General features: G+C 40.9%; 1 protein-coding gene across 3 annotated transcripts in view; it reads left to right on the top strand.

The window, feature by feature from the left end:
* Positions 1-6,589: 6,589 nt before the first annotated feature.
* SH3KBP1 (SH3 domain containing kinase binding protein 1) overlaps positions 6,590-19,202 on the top strand; it is a 130,185-nt gene continuing 117,572 nt past the window's right edge. For all 3 annotated transcript variants that reach the window (XM_063305155.1, XM_063305154.1, XM_063305156.1), the window contains exon 1: positions 6,590-6,940. Coding sequence is in view for 2 of the 3 variants with exons in the window: in XM_063305154.1 (XP_063161224.1) it covers positions 6,937-6,940 (4 nt within the window). In the remaining variant the exon portion in view is untranslated. The remainder of the gene's footprint in view (positions 6,941-19,202) is intronic.

The following is a 19,202-nucleotide window of genomic DNA, read 5'->3' as shown; positions in this document are numbered from 1 at the left end:
GTCTGTCTTTGGGTTCATGTACCTCTGATCTGACACACTGATGAGACCTTTAAGCATCTTCTCATTATATACATGCACAGAACAAGCAGGTTCCATACGGAGGAGATAGTCCCTAAGGTATTCTGGTGCCAAGTCATACAATGTTTTATAGATCAAAACAAGCATTTCAGATTGAACTTGAAAACCTATCAATACCTACTATGGTTACAGGACAGGTATTGCAGTGGATATAAAAAGTCTACACACCCTTGTTAAAATGCCAGGTTTTTGAGATGTAAAAAAATCAGACCAAGATAAATCACTTCAGAATTTTTTTCTACCTTTAATATAACACACAAGCTGTACAATTCAATTGAAAAACAAACAAACCTTTTAGGCGGAAAAATTAAAAAAATGAGAATAATGTTGAATAAGTGTGCACACGCTTAGACTAATACTTTCTTGAAGCACCTTTTGATTTTATGACTGCATTCAGTCTTTTGGGGTAGGAGTCTATTTTTCACATCTCAAAACCTGGCATTTTAATGGGTCTGTAGACTTTTTATATCCACTGTACATTATAATGGCAATTTTCACCTGTTAGCATTCTGATTGCCATATTTAATACCACTCGTATGTTCCAGGTCATTTTCAAAGACAACTCATTAGAATGCGTTGCCCAATCTAACCATGTGGTAAAAAGGGGTGAATTATTATATCCAGGGCTTCACTGAAGTTGGGGCACCAGCCTATGGTGGAGGAAGACTTCCTTAGTCACATCTATCTGCTGACTGACTATCCCCACTCTACTGATGATAATTCACCCCAAAGAAAGAGTGATCTCTCCTAGCAGTCTTGTATAGAAGTTAAATAGTAGTAGGGAGATAGCTAAGCAGCCTATACAGCAATGTTTCTCAACCTTAGCAACTTTAAGATGTGTAGACTTCAACTCCCAGAATTTCCCAGCCAGCCTTGCTGGCTGGGGAATTCTGGGCATTGACGGCCATACTTCTTAAAGTTGCTAAGGTTGAGAAACACTGATATACAGTATTGGAATAACCAAGGGCCAAACTATTCTTCTCTCTCTGTTCCTGCCTCCTGAATTAAAAGCAGAACCACTATAAGAGAGCCTCCAGCAGTGGAACCAGTAGAACCACAGTGCCTCCAATCTCTAGATGTCATGGTCAGTGGCATCAAAAGCTGCTGAGAGACATGTAATAACACCAAGGAGGACATACTCCTGTCCCCTAGGTATTGACAAAAGTCATTCAGTAGAGTGACCAGTGCTCTTTTTGACATGTCTGAGCCTTAATGGAAAGGATCAAGATAATCTACTTCAAGATAAGGTAGACTATTGTTGCTTTCAAGGCTAGTGGCATCATACCGTCCCTTAAAGACTCATTTACCTCTTGAATCCAGCCACTCATGTTCCTTCTACATTTCTGAAGAAATGGGTGTGAATCCAATGTGAAGCTCATACTGCTGTGTTTATACTAAATAAAAAAGTAATTATTTTAAAATAACATCTTGCAAGATTGGCCAATTTCACAAGTTTTGGAATTAATGCCAAAATCTCACAAGGTTTTGGGCAGAGTAAGCAATATTCGGTAAGAGTTGGCAATCTTGCAAAATGTTAAGTCTTTTTTTAACAACATTTTTGGGGGGTCCTGTGGATGCCAGCTATATAGGGTAGGCCATTGTGCCTCTGAGTGCCATATTGCTAACTTGCGGTTGAGTGATGTAAAAATCTGCTGATACTGTCTGTATGAAGGAAAAGTTTGGTATCTACCTTTCTTCAGAGCTATTAGAAATAGATACAAATAATAGAGTATTGCAAAGAAATAGCTTATTTGCACTGTCACCAGATGACTGGATTGTCAGTGTTCAACCATGTCCTGCCTCTTAGTGTTTTTACAAATTTAATACTAAATATTAGTATGACATTCCAAATATATTGATTTAATATGATTTTTAAAAATAAAAGCCTAACATTATTAAAATACTGATTTTTTAAAAAATCAGCATATACATCATGTTAGGCTTTTCCTTCAGAGGCTAGGCTGAAACTAACAAAGCAAGTACACAAGAATGTGGGAAATAATTTACTGTTTATGAAAGAATTGTAGCAGGCAGGCAGTATCAAGTACAAGTCCTATCTATAGTAATCAATGTTCAAATTTCTTGCATCTTTTTTCTTTTTTGAGTGGGAGAATTCCTATCTGTTTTAGTAATGGTAAATGTAGCATCAGGGTAGTTTTGGCTGTGTGGGAACAATAATAGATCAAAGGAACAGTCTAATTCCTTTTCATATCCCAGTAATTTTATTAGATATGTCTAAACATAATTAGGGTCCACTTATATTTTCCAGCTTCTCTCCTAAACGTTGGTCTTGAGGCACTTTAATGTGAAAACCTGCTTGGTTATTATAGTGTTACTGCTACATACCCTTGGAATTGTTGAATTCCGAAGAATTCAAAGGCTACAGTATTTTCTGAAGGTTGCAGCTGCTGCTCTTCCGTAGGTGCTCTGGCTGCCAGAAGTACAATACCACACTGTCTCAAATCCATGTTTATTTCCTCTATCTAATTAGTGGTTGATAAAAATGAAGTTGTGTATAGTCACTTTTATATTGTATATATTACTAAATCTACCTGTATCTACCTGTAAGTAAAATATATTTTTTCAGTAGGTGGGGAAGCTCAGTGCTTTTTTAAGTCCTGATTTTCCATTCTGTTTTTTTTATTATCATTATCATTATATTTTTATCTCACCTTATCTATCTATCTATCTCAAGGTGGTGAACATTTGTAATACTCCTGTCTCGTATGTTCTCCACAACAACACCCCTGTGCGGTGGGTTCGGCTGAGAGAGAGTGACTGGCCCAAAGATGTGTATTGTCCTTTATTAAAGCTTTGATAAGAAAATGCAAAGGACTGTAGAGATAACTTTTTGAAGAATGGATGAGCTGTTAAGGGAGGAAAAATTACACCTCTGTCCTGGGAAAATGGAAAGCAGAAAAAGAAACTCAACTCTGCCTTGATTCTATTTGGTATAAGAGCGGGCAGAGAAAATCTGATAGGCTTTAAATTCTACTATATCCTACAACAGTGAACTACCATTCAAATGAATTGTTGTTTTTCCTCCCCTAATGGCTCATCCATTCTTTCATCAAGGTTATTTTTACATTACAGAACATACAGATTTTTAAAATGTAAAAAAATTCTATTGAACAGGTACGCATTATAAAGTAGCAAAGCTTTTAGCAGCTTTATAAAAATAACAGTTCTTTCTTTAGAATCTATGCTACAGTGTATCTTTTATTTGCAAAACAGTCCTCAAGGCCTGGGATTTTAAGTATAGGTAAACTGATATGAGGGGTATTTTCTTCACATTACTTCACAATGCTGAGAATATAATGGACTAGATGGAAGCAGTTTTGTTATATTAGGTTTTTGGTCTTAACACAAGATAAGGTAGCTTGAACAAGGGTGGCCAAGATGATGGAGGCATGTAATTGGCATGGATTTTGGTGGTGTGCCTGTCAGAATAGAGACATTTTTTCTGGTAGAGCTTTTATACTCCTTTTCTAAGAATGGTCTCTAATGTCCTCTGTAGAAATGGATACCCATTAATTTTCATTCACAAAAGCAAATGGCTACACTTAGGCCACACTCCTTAGTCACTATCCGTTACCAGTACTTTCGATTCCTGCTTATAATGTACAGGAGGTGAGGTCTCTGTCTAGCTCTGATTCTATCTGACCATAGTACCTTCAGTAGGCCTCCAACAAAAGTCCTACCACCTGTTTGTTTTACTTGGAGGTCTGTGATTTCTGCATGTAAAACAGGCTTTAAACTGAAATATGGCCCTTATGATACACCACCACCTAGCATTTTGAACAACAGAGACTCTTGAGTGCCTGCTCAGGAGTGCCCTGATACTAACCTGCCAGCTGTGTGGAGAGATGTTAGGCTGCGCATGGGATCTTTGATGGCTGAGGGAAGGGGGCAAGGGTTGGTGAAAGGGCAACTGTGGGCACGGTTAGAGATGGGAGAATATTGCTGACTGACAATAGGAGATAGCATTTAGCCAGGTGTTAGTCCCTACTTGTGAGATAGGGCCTTAACAATCACTTAGGAGTTCTGCTACTGTACCAGCCTCTCTGCTGCTTAGCAGCCTCCCTGCCTGCTCTGCTTGAGGACATCTCCAGGCTGGAGGTGAAGTTTTACAGGCTACTGATCCTGGGGTACACCAATCTGCCATCCTTGGAGGAGGCACAGGAGTATCACAGGCCTGACTGACACCTTGTACCTGTCTTTTGTCTCAGGGCGTGATCTGGACTTGGGAGCTGTTGCCTTCTGTTTCTTGTCATGGACAAATCATTACCTGGTGAACCTGGAGTTTACTGTAGCACGCACACAAACACACCCCGCAGGGAAGTGGGGCCTATTCAACTGGCCTGCCAGAGGATCCCAAGGGACCCTATTAGGTTTCAGAAGGACTTGGGTTTTTCCTGGGGACTTGGTTGCCACCTGGAATAAAGCTGGGGACTTGGTTGCCACCAGGAATAAAGGGATCACTGGAGCATCTGCGGGGTCACTGTGTTAACTACTCTTGATAGCTGGTGGATAAAATCACTTGGATTCACTCTGAATTAGGCTCCAGTGGAGCACATCCTATGGAGATCACTGAGGCAGTTTTATGATGTTATCTGGGATCAGTTCAAGCCTGTTAGTCCCAAGGAAGTGGACAGGATCCTGAGAGCTGTAGGTATGGCCCCCTGTATATTGCATCCATGTGCCTCCTGGTTGGTTAATATAGGTGGATCCACATGCCTCCTTGAGAGAGGGGACAGTTCCACTCCTCAAGAAACCATCCTTGGATCTAACTGATCTGGAAAACTTTTGTCTGGTCACCACCCTTTCCTTTTTAGGGGAAGTTATTGAGAAAGGAGTTGGCCTCCAGCTTCATAGGGCCCTTTAGGAAGCAGATTATATGGATGCTTTCCAGTTGGAATTCAGACTGGGCTATAATACTGAGATGGCTTGGTCACACTTGTTGATGGTGTGTAGTGAGCTTGGGATAGGATGGCACATCCATCCTGGATCTCTCAGTGGCCTTCAGTACCATCAACCATGGTGTCCTAGCTGATGGGGCTGGGAGAGGGGGGCACCATTTGGCAGTGGTTTTCCTTCTTCCTAAGAAGCTGGTTTCAGTTGGTATTGCTAGGAGGGATGAGATTGAGCTCTAGGCCCCTGTTTCACAGGGTGCCTCGGGGCTCTACCCTCTTCCCCCTCTTTTTTCATGATCTAGATAAAGCCCCTGAGTGAGGTCATTTGTTGGTATGGAGTGAGGTATCATCAATACGCTGATGATGTCCAGTTGTACATTTCTGCCCTCAACCATCCAAATGAAGTTGTTGAGGTTCTGTCCCAATATCTGGAGGTTGAGAGCGTCTGGATGGAGAAGAACAGGTTGCAGCTCATCCTTGCCAAGACTGAGTTGTTCTGGATCCCTCTTTGGTTCTAGACATAGTGGCACTGCCCTGTTCAGACTTGTTGCACAATTTGGGGGTCCTTCTGGACTCACAGCTCCTCTTGAATAGCAGGTGGTAGCAGTGGCCAGGAGAGCTTTTGCACAACTTTGTTTTGTGCCCCATTTGCTCCCCTTCCTGGCCTGTTCATGGTCACTCATGCCTTAGTCTCATCCTAAATAGATTACTGCAACATGCTCTACAAGGGGCTACCTTTGAAGACCAGCTGGAAGCTGCAGCTGGTCCAGAATGCAGTGGTATGGGCAATTACAGATGCACCTTGGTATGCCTATATTACACCGCTGTTCCATAAGCTGAATTAGCTGGGTGGAATTCAAGGTGCTAGTTTCAACTATAAAGCCCTTCATGGCATAGGGGTGGGTTATTTGTAAGACTTCGTCTTTACAGTTGTTTCTACCCATCCCTTTCCATCCAGCAAGAGGGGCATGCTTCGAGCCCCTTCAATTAAAGAATGCCATCCTATGGAACCACACAAGGGTGCCTTTTCTGTCCAGCGCCTGCCTTTTGGTACACCACAGCACCCAAGATCAGAATGGCCTCGACCCTGCTGGCTCTCATAAAGCCTTGGAAGACCTGGACGTGCTCCAGGGCCCGGGGCTCAGGAGACTAGATGGCCCATTGAGCGGTCTTTCTTGATTGCTGTTTGGGTTTACCCTCGGTGATCACTGTAGGTTTTTACTCTTAATATTGCTTTTTATTGCTTTAACGTGTTAGCTATCCTGAGTCGTATTCGCGAGATGGGCGGCCATATAGGTCGATTTAATAAATAAATCTCGCGGTGAGCAACGCTTTCTCCTGTCTACCGCCGGATGCCCAGGGATGGACCGGCCACGGAGGGGCATTCTGGTGCCATGCTAGTGAGCGTCGAGGAGGCAGCCGAGCGTCACCACCCTTCGTAGTACCACTTCCTTCACTGCTCCTACCTTGGTGCACGAAGGGTCTCGAGAAAGGGCGACACCAACCCATTTAGCCAGCCCATTCCCTTGCAGCGAACCGCTACCGCCGCCCCTTTGCTTGTGTTCCCGCCCTAACGCGCGCGCGCACTCTCGCTCGCTTTCTCGCAGTTCCAGGTGGGATCCGTTTTCCCCTCTTCCTTTATATTTGTCGCTGGTGCGTCAGGTGCTTTGTCGTGTCCCCCCCACCCCTTCTTTTTATGTCAAGAAACAACTCCCCTTTCCTCTTCGGAGGGCGGAGAGTTTCAGAGCAGGAAATAAAATGCAACCCCGCTGCTGTTGCAATGGGCACTGACTAGTGGAAAGGAAGCAAAGAAGACGTTGCTGTTTCTGCACTCGGAGAAAAGAGGCTTCCTGTAATTCATCCGGCTCCATCGGCTCGATTGCCTTTCATCGCCTTCCGAATCTCAAACTTTCACCCTGTCTGTCGGAGTCCCAACTCGACATAAATGGGTAAGTGTGAACGTAGACAGAGCTTGGGATATGTGCCCGTCTTCCCCCACCTTTTTTGCGGGGGGAGGGGGGGCTATCTGAGACTTGCTGCGTGGCCGATTCCAAGGCAGGCCGAACCGAGTGGTCGCTATTGCTATTTGCCTTTTCTGGCATTACTCCAGTAATGGCAAGTATCATGAGGCGGAGTAGGACACATCCGAAGGGTGTGTCTTTTCTATCTCCCTCTATCCGTTTGGGGGAGGGGAGAAGAGGGAGCATCAAGTCTGTTCCTCCCACCCCCACACACCCTTGGAGACCTTTCACGCTCTTGTCTGCGCGCTGACTCTCTCGCCGTGGCGCGTGGAGGTGCAGAGCTGGCTGCTGGAAAGGCTTGAATGAAACCCGGGAGGCCAAATCTATCTCTTGTTGTCACGCGCTGTCAAAACAACACTACCATCAATACATAAACGGGGGGCGGCGGGAAATCCCTTCTCTGGCGTCGCCGTTGCACCACACGGCGTGGCTGCCGTAGCGCGAGAGATTGAAGGCGGATAGTTGGCGGGGGAGGGGGGCAAGAGGGCGAAGTAGATACAAGATGCTGGGGACGGGGGATTGGAGAGCGCGAGCGAGCCGCCTTCTCTGGCTCCCGGGTGAGGTAGCGCTTTTCATGTCAGTGGTGCGCGAGCGGGCAGGCCAATGCAGAAATTAGCCTCCGTAATATGACAGGAAATCGGAGGGGCGTGTTGCCCATTTGACTCTCTCTCTCTCTCTTTTTTTTCCAGGGGAAGGGACAAGAGCTGTGGGCTCTTCCTCCCGCCCCCTATTCCCGACACCGCACGAAATGGCTGGTTGGCTGCTTTAAACAGCATTTCCCTTCCTCTCCTCTATAGAGACGCCTAACGGGCAATTAGGAACCCACGACTTTGCTGTAGCTTTCTTTGCATACCTGCCTGCTCTGCTCCTGGGAGGTGTGGCAAGCTTTTGGAAGAGACTGCAGCTGTTGAGTCTTATTGATCTTGGCAGCCAGCCATCAAGAGGGCATTCTAGGGTTACCAGATGTTGTTTAAAACAAACTCACAGAGGACTGCCTTTCAAACTGTGGTGGATCCTTAGAGCTTCAGTGCTCTGGAATGTCTCTTCTCTCTCCTTTTTTTCTCCATCAAAGTTCCAGTTTATAATCTAATAGACATGCTTGATGAGAAGTCTACTCAGAAAAGAGCAACAAAAAGGTAGTATTAAACTAATATGGAGCTTCCTGTATACTAACCTGGTCAGGAACTTGGAGACAGAAAGGCTATGAGATTTGTTGGAAATCTCTTTTGTGGCATGTTAGCAAAATTAAGGAATGACTCAACTATTCATCTTGTTATTAGGGTTCAAGGGAGGCAGAAGAATTAGCAGTGCCAGGCACTAGCAGTCTGAAGGGCAAGGGGTCTGTTTCTGCCAGAAGAAGGGACTCCATTCACTCATTCTCCTTGGGTTTGTTGTAAATACAATGACTCTCTGTGTGGCAAGTATTCATGCTATAGGAAAGTAAAGTGTTCAGCTCTTTTGAAATAGCCAGTTACAGTCAAATAATTACAGGATATTTTGGTTATGTGCATTAATTGTATACAATACAATATTTTCAGAATTTCAGCTGGCAAAGATAAAATGTGTGCTGCTTAATTTTGGGAATCATTCAATGTTATATAAATGAGTAGGGAAGATGCTTTAGGGAAAGAAGTTTTTCATGTTTGCTAAAAAAAAGTTTTCAGCAACCCAGATTTAAATAAATGTATTGCATTTTATGACATGTGTCCCATCATTTGCCTCTTTTGCACTGCTGAACTTCAATTGATCCTGTAATAAAACATTAATACACTATGCTGGTACTGTAATTCAAAATTTGGTTGTTTCATATAATTGTTAAACTCATACAAAGGGCTTCGGATACAAGGATGAAGCGTTGAAAAGCAATATGCAGCTGTGCAGGATGTGGTTAAGTTTTCATATTGTGCTATAATGATGTAGTTTATCTCATTTTAACAAAATATTGTGTGAACTGATTTTTCTTTCTAATTTTTAAACTATTATTTTTAGCTTCATGTGTTGTATAAAGCAAGACAAAAGTGGTTTATTCAGTATATTATTAAAACAAAAGATCACTTAGCACAGCAAAGTAATCAGATGTGTATGTGATATCCATTATTTGTATGTGATATGGTAGTTAGAATGAAATTCAACTTTTTAATATTCTGCTGCATAGATTTGTGGACTTTGGATCACATTCTGCCAGAAGTACACTCTCCCTGCTGGTATTTTATATTATGTAATTGGACATGCAATAGTTGATATTTATGGTTTTTGCTGGTTAATCATGGATGGACTGCCATGTCATTGCTATTTGTATTTATTGCTGAGTTTCTGTATTTTTCATTTTATTGCTAATTACCCAGAGTTGTATGAACTGTGTGATATATAAGTATTATTAAATAAATTTGTAAGCAATACCCATGCAGGGGCCTTTTTAAATGTGGTTTCTCTCTATGGGATTCTCTGCCTTTTGGATAAGCTTCAGGCATCTTAAACCAGAATTTCGGCTTAATCATTTGCCTAAGACAGCCCTCTGTATTCATGCTTTTGATTTCTTTTGATGTGTTTGACTTGAATGTGTGCAGTTTCATAGCATTCTTTTGAATATTTGTTGCTTAATATATTGATTGTAGCTCTGTGGACTGCTCTCTCGTTATGATTCATAGATAATAATCTTCAATCCTCAGACTATAAAGTTTTCAATGGTTCTGTAAACTTTTTACAAAATGTAATTTTCTTCAAATTTATTGACAATTCTCTTAGAAAATATGGGTCTGAACTCCAGGAGTATGAATATGATTAAAGAATAAATTTCAGATCTTGATCCCACTTTCATTCCATGAAGAAGTATAGCATACTTAATAGGTAAATGCTGTTAGGCAGTGATTGGCAGAGAAATGTTATGAATTTGTCATGTACCAATAGAGTATACAAACTTTATTTAGATAAAAAAATCAATAATATTTATGTGGCTAGTAGTAATGGAGTTTGGACCCCATACCCTAAAATTGGAAAAAACTGTGAGAAGTATCCAGATAAATCCATTTTTTTAAATGTACGTGCATAAAATGTCTCTAATAAGTATGACAAAAGTTTTCCCTTCTAAAATTATAAGTACATTACAAAACAAATTTCCTGCTATTGCATGCATTCTCATCTCTGATTTACATCTTGAGTGCAATCTGGTGTGTTATTATTCTTTTGCTACTGGATAGGAACATAAAACACTTGGATGCCATAACAATGTTGATTTTTGTGCAGTAGGGTCTCATTCAGATAAGAAAATAGTTAATCTTCAAGGCTCTAGGATGAATTAAAATGACATTTTTACATTAAAAAAACTTTCTAAAAATTTTTGAGCATGATCTTCTGTATGTTTGCTTTATTGCCTGTCTTTTCTTAAAATTATACAATAAGAAGGAACCAAATGGTAGTCCCGTTTCAAGCAGCTACTGCAAGATAGGCAAGCTCTAGAAATGAACACAGACAAGCCAGATCAGATCAGACCTTGGGAGAAAGGGAGAACAACATACTGTATAAAGAGTCACTCTTCAGGAAAAATACAGAAATGATTCAAACTAAAGAATCAAGCCATTTGATTAAGAAAGATCAAAACAGAGACAACAATCCCCCCATAGTTTCTAGCTAAGACAGTGTTAGGAAAAATTCTGATCTCATAAGACAATCCAGAGCTTTATTGGAATCCATTTATATAGTTCAGCCAATAACATTTTTACTGAGTGCCAGCCTCTTCACAATTTAATGGCCTGTCTATATTTTTCCCAGAACCCATATTATTTTAAATAACGTTCAAGCAGCGTAACATGTTACCACTTCCACTACTGGGAGTTTTCCTATTGTGAATGGCAGAAGATCAGCCATGGATGTTCCAGACTTAGGAAAAGTATGCTTGGGGGCAGGGAGGTGGATCTTGTATAAGAAAATCATGCTGTCATAGCAGTGCTACTTATCATTTGCTTTTGTGACTAATACACTAAAGGTATGTTTAAAATTAAAGTGCTGTTTTGATTACTTGGGTTTAATACTGGTTCTTTGAGTAATACATACGATTGTAAGATAGCTTGGAAGACAGGATTCGCTTTATAAGCAGAATTACATGTTTCTAAAATATTGGAATATCAGAAATCATGGAGACAGCTGGCTTATGGAATTGCCAAGGATCGGATATGACTGAATGGATAATTCGATTCAATTCAAAAATACTATGTTTTGTTTAGTGGAAGAAATGGAGAATTTGAATTAAAAATTGTTTGAGGGTTCTATTCAGTAATGTCTAGGTGCCTGACTGAGGCAGTTTCTGAGCAAATTCTGCTAATAGTATAAAGCCAGAAACTTTGTTTGATACTCAAGTTAATCTGGAAAATAAAACTGAGCACTTTGAGTCTCTTTATGGTCTATTTCTTCACTATCACTAGATTGATTTTTTAAAGATATATGTATTTTTTTAGTCCATGCTGAAGTCATATAACCCACTTTGCTTGTGTTTTGAGGTACCAAATCAGAATTTAGCTAGGTGCTAAAACAATTCTTTTGCTGTACATCCATTTCTTAAGTATGTGTATGAATACATGAATTGACCTTATTCATAAAGCTGAAAATGTCTGAAAGGCCCTCTAAGTCCAGTCTAGCTACCTACGTTAGGCAGCTTATTTACTTATCTGTCAGGGATCAACTCATGACATTCCTGGCATGGTAAGGCTTAAGCAAAAAGAAATTATGAAGTGTAATGATGTAGGATAGCTGTTCTTGAGCTCTGGTTACTGGAGAAATTTACTGCTTCAATCTGCTACTCAGATGAAACTTTTATAGTTTCTAAACTTGTTTTGACAGTAAATCTAACCTACAGAAGCTACAGGATGACATCCCATGCCAACACAACAGATGTTTCTTGTGAACTGTAAATGTTTAGTTTCCGTTAGATTCAGGTTGTTATTAAGAAGTTTCTAACTTCACTATTTACTGAACATGCCTCCTGCAAACACAAAAAAACAATTTGTCTCTGTCAGAGATAATTGTGGTTTGTCTGCAGTTTATTTGCTGATTACTGTGCTACAGATATGCAAAAGGACAAATATGTTGCAGACTGGCCCTTGATTTTGTTCCTTATGTTTCTAAAATCTCCATTGCCTATGTTTTCTCCTCTGTATACGTTAATGTAAATATCCTTAGCTTGTTTTTCTTGAGCAATAGCAAATAGGCATTTACAACCACTGAGGCCTAGGCAATAAGCTCAGAAATGGAATGCTCTGAAGATACCTGCATATGGATTTGAATTAAATGCAGATTGAATAGCAGGACAATTAAATGGACATATAGCTGGCTTGAGATTTGTACTCAAAGGTATTCAGCAAAGGTGCCTCATTAGACTGGAGTTGAGCTATCAAATGCAGTGGTACGAGATTTATTCCTGGGCAATTTTTTCATTAATTAGATTGGGAAAGAATGCTTGTCAAAATTTGTGTGGGATAGTTAATACTTTAGAAGATAGCAATGACATTCAAAATGATCTTGATTGGTTAATGAAATGGGCTGTAAATAGCAATGAAATTCAACAAACATTTACAAAGTTCTTCATCTAGAAATAGAAGTCAAATATGTATGTGTAAACTAAGTGGATATTGGCTTTGCAATAATGCTTGCAAAAAGTTTTGGAATAGTAGTTCATTAAAACCAAATATGGGTCAGCAGTAGGATGTGGACACAAAGAAAAAGGTAAATGCATTTTTAGGCTGCATCAACAAAAGTATACTTTGAAAATTTTAAGTAATTGTTCCCTCTTAAACTATTTCTCCCATTTCCATACTTTTAAGAAGTATTCTGGAATGGGTTCTGAGATGGGCAACAATATTCTCGTGTTATTAGAAACTAAGTCAGAAGAAGAGAGATGGAAGGAACTAGAAATGTTTAGGCTTGAAAAGAACAAGGGTGCATATGGATAGCACTTTTAGAAAACCTGAAAGAATGTCACATGAAAGATCTGTGTGTTCTCTGTATTCTATAGTGCAGAACATAGAGTAATGAATTTAATGCTTTAAGTTACGGGAAGATTGATTCCAAATGAAAGTTTGGTAAAACATCATAATAAGAAGAACAGCTAGCAGTGGAGCTGAGTATCCAGAAAGTGATAGAATCCCTTTCACTTGGTAGATTCAAGCAAAAGCTAGACAGCCATTTCTCTCATGTGACTTAATTTGGGTTTCTACACAGAGCAGGAATTTGAGTCAGTGGCCTAAGTGGTTTCTCTCAACTTTTAACAACTCTGTAAATTGAATCCCCCATATTAGTTGCTCATTGAGAAGCTGTTTATATGGGTTTGTACTACCTGTTGTGACATATAAAGAGAAGCACTACAAAACAAAAAGTAGGCAATTGAAGGGAATTGAACTCTGTGTAATAAACATAAGAGTCTGTCAGACAAGGATTCAAATCTTTCTTAGAAACAGTATTCAATGGAGAAGGAGGAAGATGTTCCTTTTATCCAGGAAAGAAATGACAAAAGTAGGATGAGTAATAAGAAAAACCAGAACTTCATTCAGATGGATTGTATTGGCTTGTTTTAATTTACTTTTGTACTGGTTTTGGATTGTAATATAGATTATGTATGTTATGTATGTACTCAGGTGAAAATAAGGAAATTTGTTGTGAAAGACACTTTATTGTCATTGAGTCCCAGAACATTTCAAGAGAATACCTCTTCATAAAGGTATTAGTATACAAATTGGGATACAAAGAACTTTCAAAGAATATTTATTCAGTGTGTTTCCTTCTGTTTGCTCAAAGCTTTACTCAGGAATGTTGGTTACTGCAAATTTTCATATCAAGGGAACCTCTATATGTTTGAGAGCAATTCCACAGATAACAGAATAGTGGTGGGTGTCATTTATCCAACTGCTATGGTTGAGATAGCTTCATTGTTATATAATTGGCTGTCAAGGAGCTTATAAAGACTGCTAGGTCAAGAAAGTTGGCAGCCTCACAGAGTAGTAGTTGGAGGAATGCACACATATTCAGCCTAAATAGAAATTGCATTGTTAGAAGATAGCAGCATATTTTGTCCATGAAGTTTGGATGTCAGAGTATGGAACTGCAGCCTCTCTGAAAACATAACCTATAATATTATAAAGTCAAGAGCATAACTGAAACTGTGATCTCTTCTTTATTATACAGCAGAAGACCCTTTTCCCAATCTACTACTGTATCTTCATGATAATAACATCTGTACAGATTATGCTGCCAATCATTGTTCTTTATTGTTTTGAAGTTAGTATTTTATGTATTATTTTATGTAATAATTTTAATTCCATTTTTATTTTAATAAAACATTGAAAAAATGTATGCAACAGGAAGCAGTAACAAACACAGCATATTTCTTGGACCTAGAGGTACAGTAGTTATATAAGAGTTCCCCTGTAATGTTTTCCTACTGCCATCACCCAGCCGTCCTCTTCTTATAAGGGGCAATGCAGTTTTGTTTATTCATTTAGTCGCTTCCGACTCTTCGTGACTTCATGGACCAGCCCACGCCAGAGCTTCCTGTTGGTCGTCAACACCCCCAGCTCCCCCAGGGACAAGTCCATCACCTCTAGAATATCATCCATCCATCTTGCCCTTGGTTGGCCCCTCTTCCTTTTGCCTTCCACTCTCCCTAGCATCAGCATCTTCTCCAGGGTGTCCTGTCTTCTCATTATGTGGCCAAAGTATTTCAGTTTTGCCTTTAATATCATTCCCTCAAGTGAGCAGTCTGGCTTTATTTCCTGGAGTATGGACTGGTTTGATCTTCTTGCAGTCCAAGGCACTCTCAGAATTTTCTTCCAACACCACAGTTCCAAAGCATCGATCTTCCTTCTCTCAGCCTTGCTTATGGTCCAGCTTTCGTACCCATATGTTACTACGGGGAACACCATTGCTTTAACTATGCGGGCCTTTGTTGTCAGTGTGATGTCTCTGCTCTTAACTATTTTATCGAGATTTGTCATTGCTCTTCTCCCAAGGATTAAGCGTCTTCTGATTTCCTGACTGCAGTTAGCATCTGCAGTAATCTTCGCACCTAGAAATACAAAGTCTTTCACTGCTTCTACATTTTCTCCCTCTATTTGCCAGTTATCAATCAGACTGGTTGCCATAATCTAGGTTTTTTTGAGGTTTAGCTGCAAGCCAGCTTTTGTACTTTCTTCTTTCACCTTCATCATAAGGCTCTTCAGTTCCTCTTCGCTTTCAGCCATCAAAGTGCTATCATCTGCATATCTGAGATAGTTAATGTTTCTTCCAGCGATTTTAACTCCAGCCTTGGATTCCTCAAGCCCAGCATGTCGCATGATGTGTTCTGCGTACAAGTTGAATAGGTAGGGTGAGGGTATACAGCCCTGCCGTACTCCTTTCCCAATCTTAAACCAGTCCGTTGTTCCGTGGTCTGTTCTTACTGTTGCTACTTGGTCGTTATACAGATTCTTCAGGAGGCATACAAGATGACTTGGTATCCCCATACCACTAAGAACTTGCCACAATTTGTTATGGTCCACACAGTCAAAGGCTTTAGAATAGTCAATAAAACAGAAATAGATGTTTTTCTGAAACTCCCTGGCTTTTTTCATTATCCAGCAGATATTGGCAATGTGGTCCCTAGTTCCTCTGCCTTTTCTAAACCCAGCTTGTACATCTGGCAATTCTCGCTCCATGAATTGCTGAAGTCTACCTTGCAGGATCTTGAGCATTACCTTACTGGCATGTGAAATGAGTGCCACTGTTCAATAGTTTGAACATTCTTTAGTGTTTCCCTTTTTTGGTATGGGGATATAAGTTGATTTTTTCCAATCTGATGGCCATTCTTGTGTTTTCCAAATTTGCTGGCATATAGCATGCATTACCTTGACAGCATCATCTTGCAAGATTTTGAACAGTTCAGCTGGGATGCCGTCGTCTCCTGCTGCCTTGTTATTAGCAATGCTTCTTAAGGCCCACTCAACCTCACTCTTCAGGATGTCTGGCTCTAGCTCACTGACCACACCGTCAAAGCTATCCCTGATATTGTTATCCTTCCTATACAGGTCTTCTGTATATTCTTGCCACCTTTTCTTGATCTCTTCTTCTTCTGTTAGGTCCTTGCCATTTTTGTTTTTGATCATACCCATTTTGGCCTGGAATTTACCTCCGATGTTTCTAATTTTCTGGAAGAGGTCTCTTGTCCTTCCTATTCTATTGTCTTCTTCCACTTCTGCACATTGCTAGTTTAAAAATAATTCCTTATCTCTTCTGGCTAATCTCTGGAATTTTGCATTTACTTGGGCATATCTCCCCCTATCACTGTTGCCTTTTGCTTTCCTTCTTTCTTGGGCTACTTCTAGTGTCTCAGCAGACAGCCATTTTGCCTTCTTGGTTTTCTCTTTCTTTGGGATGCATTTTGTTGCCGCCTCCTGAACAATGTTGCAAACTTCTGTCCATAGTTCTTCCGGGACCCTATCTACTGTGATGGTTGCCTTATTCCCAAAGAGACACAGACTCACTTAGTCAGTGCTAAGGATTTCCGGTTTATTAGGAATAGAATGCATACACAGAAAAAGACGGGAATGAGCACATGACGTGCGAGGTAGCCGGTAAATACCCGCGGTGCGGACCTGGTCCTTCTCCACCCCCCATTGTCCCAAAGTCCTGATCCGGAGTCTTGATGGGCGATCAGGGTTCGATTCTGGAGTCTTGATGGGTGATCAGGGGGATTAGCGCTGATTACCTCTGTCCTCTTCCTGTGTCCGGCGCAGGTGTGTCCCCCGGGGTAATGCAGAGATGTCAGGGAGATAGGATGATGGCTTCTCGGGTCAGGGCAAAGGTATGGCTCCTTTGTCCTTTATTGGTATTTGTCTTTTAGTGCTTAAAGGATTATCACTAATTCCTTCCTCTTTCCTTCCCTTCTCCGGAAAGGCATGTTCCCCGTTGTGATGCATGTATGCATTGCAACGGGGGACATGACATCTACTAAGTCCAGTCCCTTAAATCTATTCTTCACCTCCACTGCATATTCCTTAGGAATATTAGTGAGCTCATATCTAGCTGATCTGTGGGTCTTCCCTAATCTCTTTAGTCTGATCCTAAATTGTGCAAGAAGAAGTTCGTGATCGAACCTACAGTCAGCTCCAGGTCTTGTTTTTACCGACTGTATAGATGTCTGCCACCTTTGGCTGCAAAGGATGTAGTCAATCTGAGTTCGGTGTTGTCCATCTGGGGAAGTCCATGTATAAAACCGTCTCTTAGGTTGTTGGAAGAGAGTGTTTGTTATGCAGAGTGAGTTGTCTTGGCAAAATTCTATCAGCCTATGTCCTGCTTCGTTTTGTTCTCCCAGGCTATGCTTACCTGTAATTCCAGGTGTCATTTGACTGCCCACCTTAGCATTCCAGTCTCCTGTGATGAAAATAACATCTCTTTTTGGCGTGTTGTCCAGTAGGTGCTGCAGATCCTCATAGAACTGCTCTACTTCAGCTTCTTCAGCATCTGTGGTTGGGGCATATATTTGGATCACTGTGATGTTAGATGGCTTGCCCTGAATTCGAATTGAGATCATTCTATCGTTTTTTGGATTGTATCCAAGCACTGCTTTAGCCACTTGACTATTAATTATGAAGGCTACTCCATTTCTTCTGTGGTCCTCTTGTCCACAGTAGTAGATCTGGTGGTCATTTGATGTGAAGTGGCCCATTCCAGTCCATTTCAGTTCACTGACACCCAAAATGTCTATCTTTAATCTTGACATCTCACTAATAACCACATCCAATTTGCCCTGGCTCATAGATCTTACATTCCAGGTTCCAATGGTGTCCTTAGAACATCGGATTCGCCGTTCACCACCAGCACTGTCGGCTGCTAGCCGTCCTTTCGGCTTTGAGCTAGCTGCGTCATCACGTCTGGGGCTAGTTGAACTCATCCTCTGTTCCTCCCCAGTAGCATTTTGACCATCTTCCGACCTGGGGGTCTCATTGTCCGATGGTATACCGACATATCTCTGGTTGTACTGATCCATTTAGTTTTCATGGCAAGAATACTGGGGTGGGTTGCCATTACCTTCCCCAGGGATCGCATTTAGTCTGACCTCTCTGTCACGACCTTCGCGTCTTGGGTGGCCCTTCACGGTTTAGCTCATGGCATCATTGAGGTGCTCAAGCTCCAGCACCACGACAAGGTAACGATCCTTTGCTGAAGGGCAATGCAGTAACTGAAAGAATATTTCCCCTCCCTCTTAGGAGATTTGCAGTAAAACTATGTATAGTAGGTCATTATTTTGTTCCACGTGACTAGGCTGTGGCTGTGATTCTGAGAAAACAAATGTTTTAAATATTTGGCCAGCAATAGCAATGCAGCATATACATATTTTTGTATTTACTATACAAATTAAGCATAGAGTTGCAATCTCAATTTTGTTTCAGTATAGTATTTCATTTGCAGATGCTATTTGCTAAAAGTGTGAAATTGTATATGTAAGAGACTAAAAATAATAGCTATCGTCTTTATGTTGAATTTTTCAATTTTTTAGTAAACCATTTTTGGGTTAAATTACTGATGTAGTTCCAAAACTAAAGGAGAATTTTCTTTTTGAATTTCAGCCAATTTTTAAAATATATGGCCACGTTTCTTTGTTTCTTTGTTTCTTTATTTATGATATCCAATCCAATGAACTCTGGGCAGCTCACAAAGAACATCATAAAAACAACAAGTAAATAGGAACACAATACAAATTACAAATTGTGACAAGATGACAGATAACACGTCACTGCATGCACAGAGTATCACAGCATCTCAAACAGGGGGGTCCTGTCCACCCTTCTCCAAGGCCTGGGAGAACAACCAAGTTTTCAAAGCCTTCCAGAACACCATCAGGGTGAGAGCTTCTGGATCTCAGGGGGGAACTCTTTCTAAAGGGTGAGTGCCTCTACCGACGAAGCATGCTTCCTGGATCTCATAAGATTACACTGTTTAATTGAGGGGATCTGAAGCACACCCACTCTCTTGGATTGTACTGGCTGGGTAGAAACCATGGGAGATTGGTGATTAAATAACTGGGCCGATTGCCATGTTGGGCTTTATAGGTAATAATCAGTACCCACAAGGGTGGTGGTGTCTAGGAAGCGACTTCTCCTTCCCTCCTGGCAACACTAACTGGAAATGGCTGCTACACATTACAGTAGCTGCAGGTCCTCAGGATGAT

The sequence above is a fragment of the Candoia aspera genome, chromosome 5, assembly GCF_035149785.1.
Source record: "Candoia aspera isolate rCanAsp1 chromosome 5, rCanAsp1.hap2, whole genome shotgun sequence".
Classification (NCBI taxonomy): Eukaryota; Metazoa; Chordata; class Lepidosauria; order Squamata; family Boidae; genus Candoia; species Candoia aspera.
This window is presented reverse-complemented; position numbering and strand designations above follow the sequence as displayed.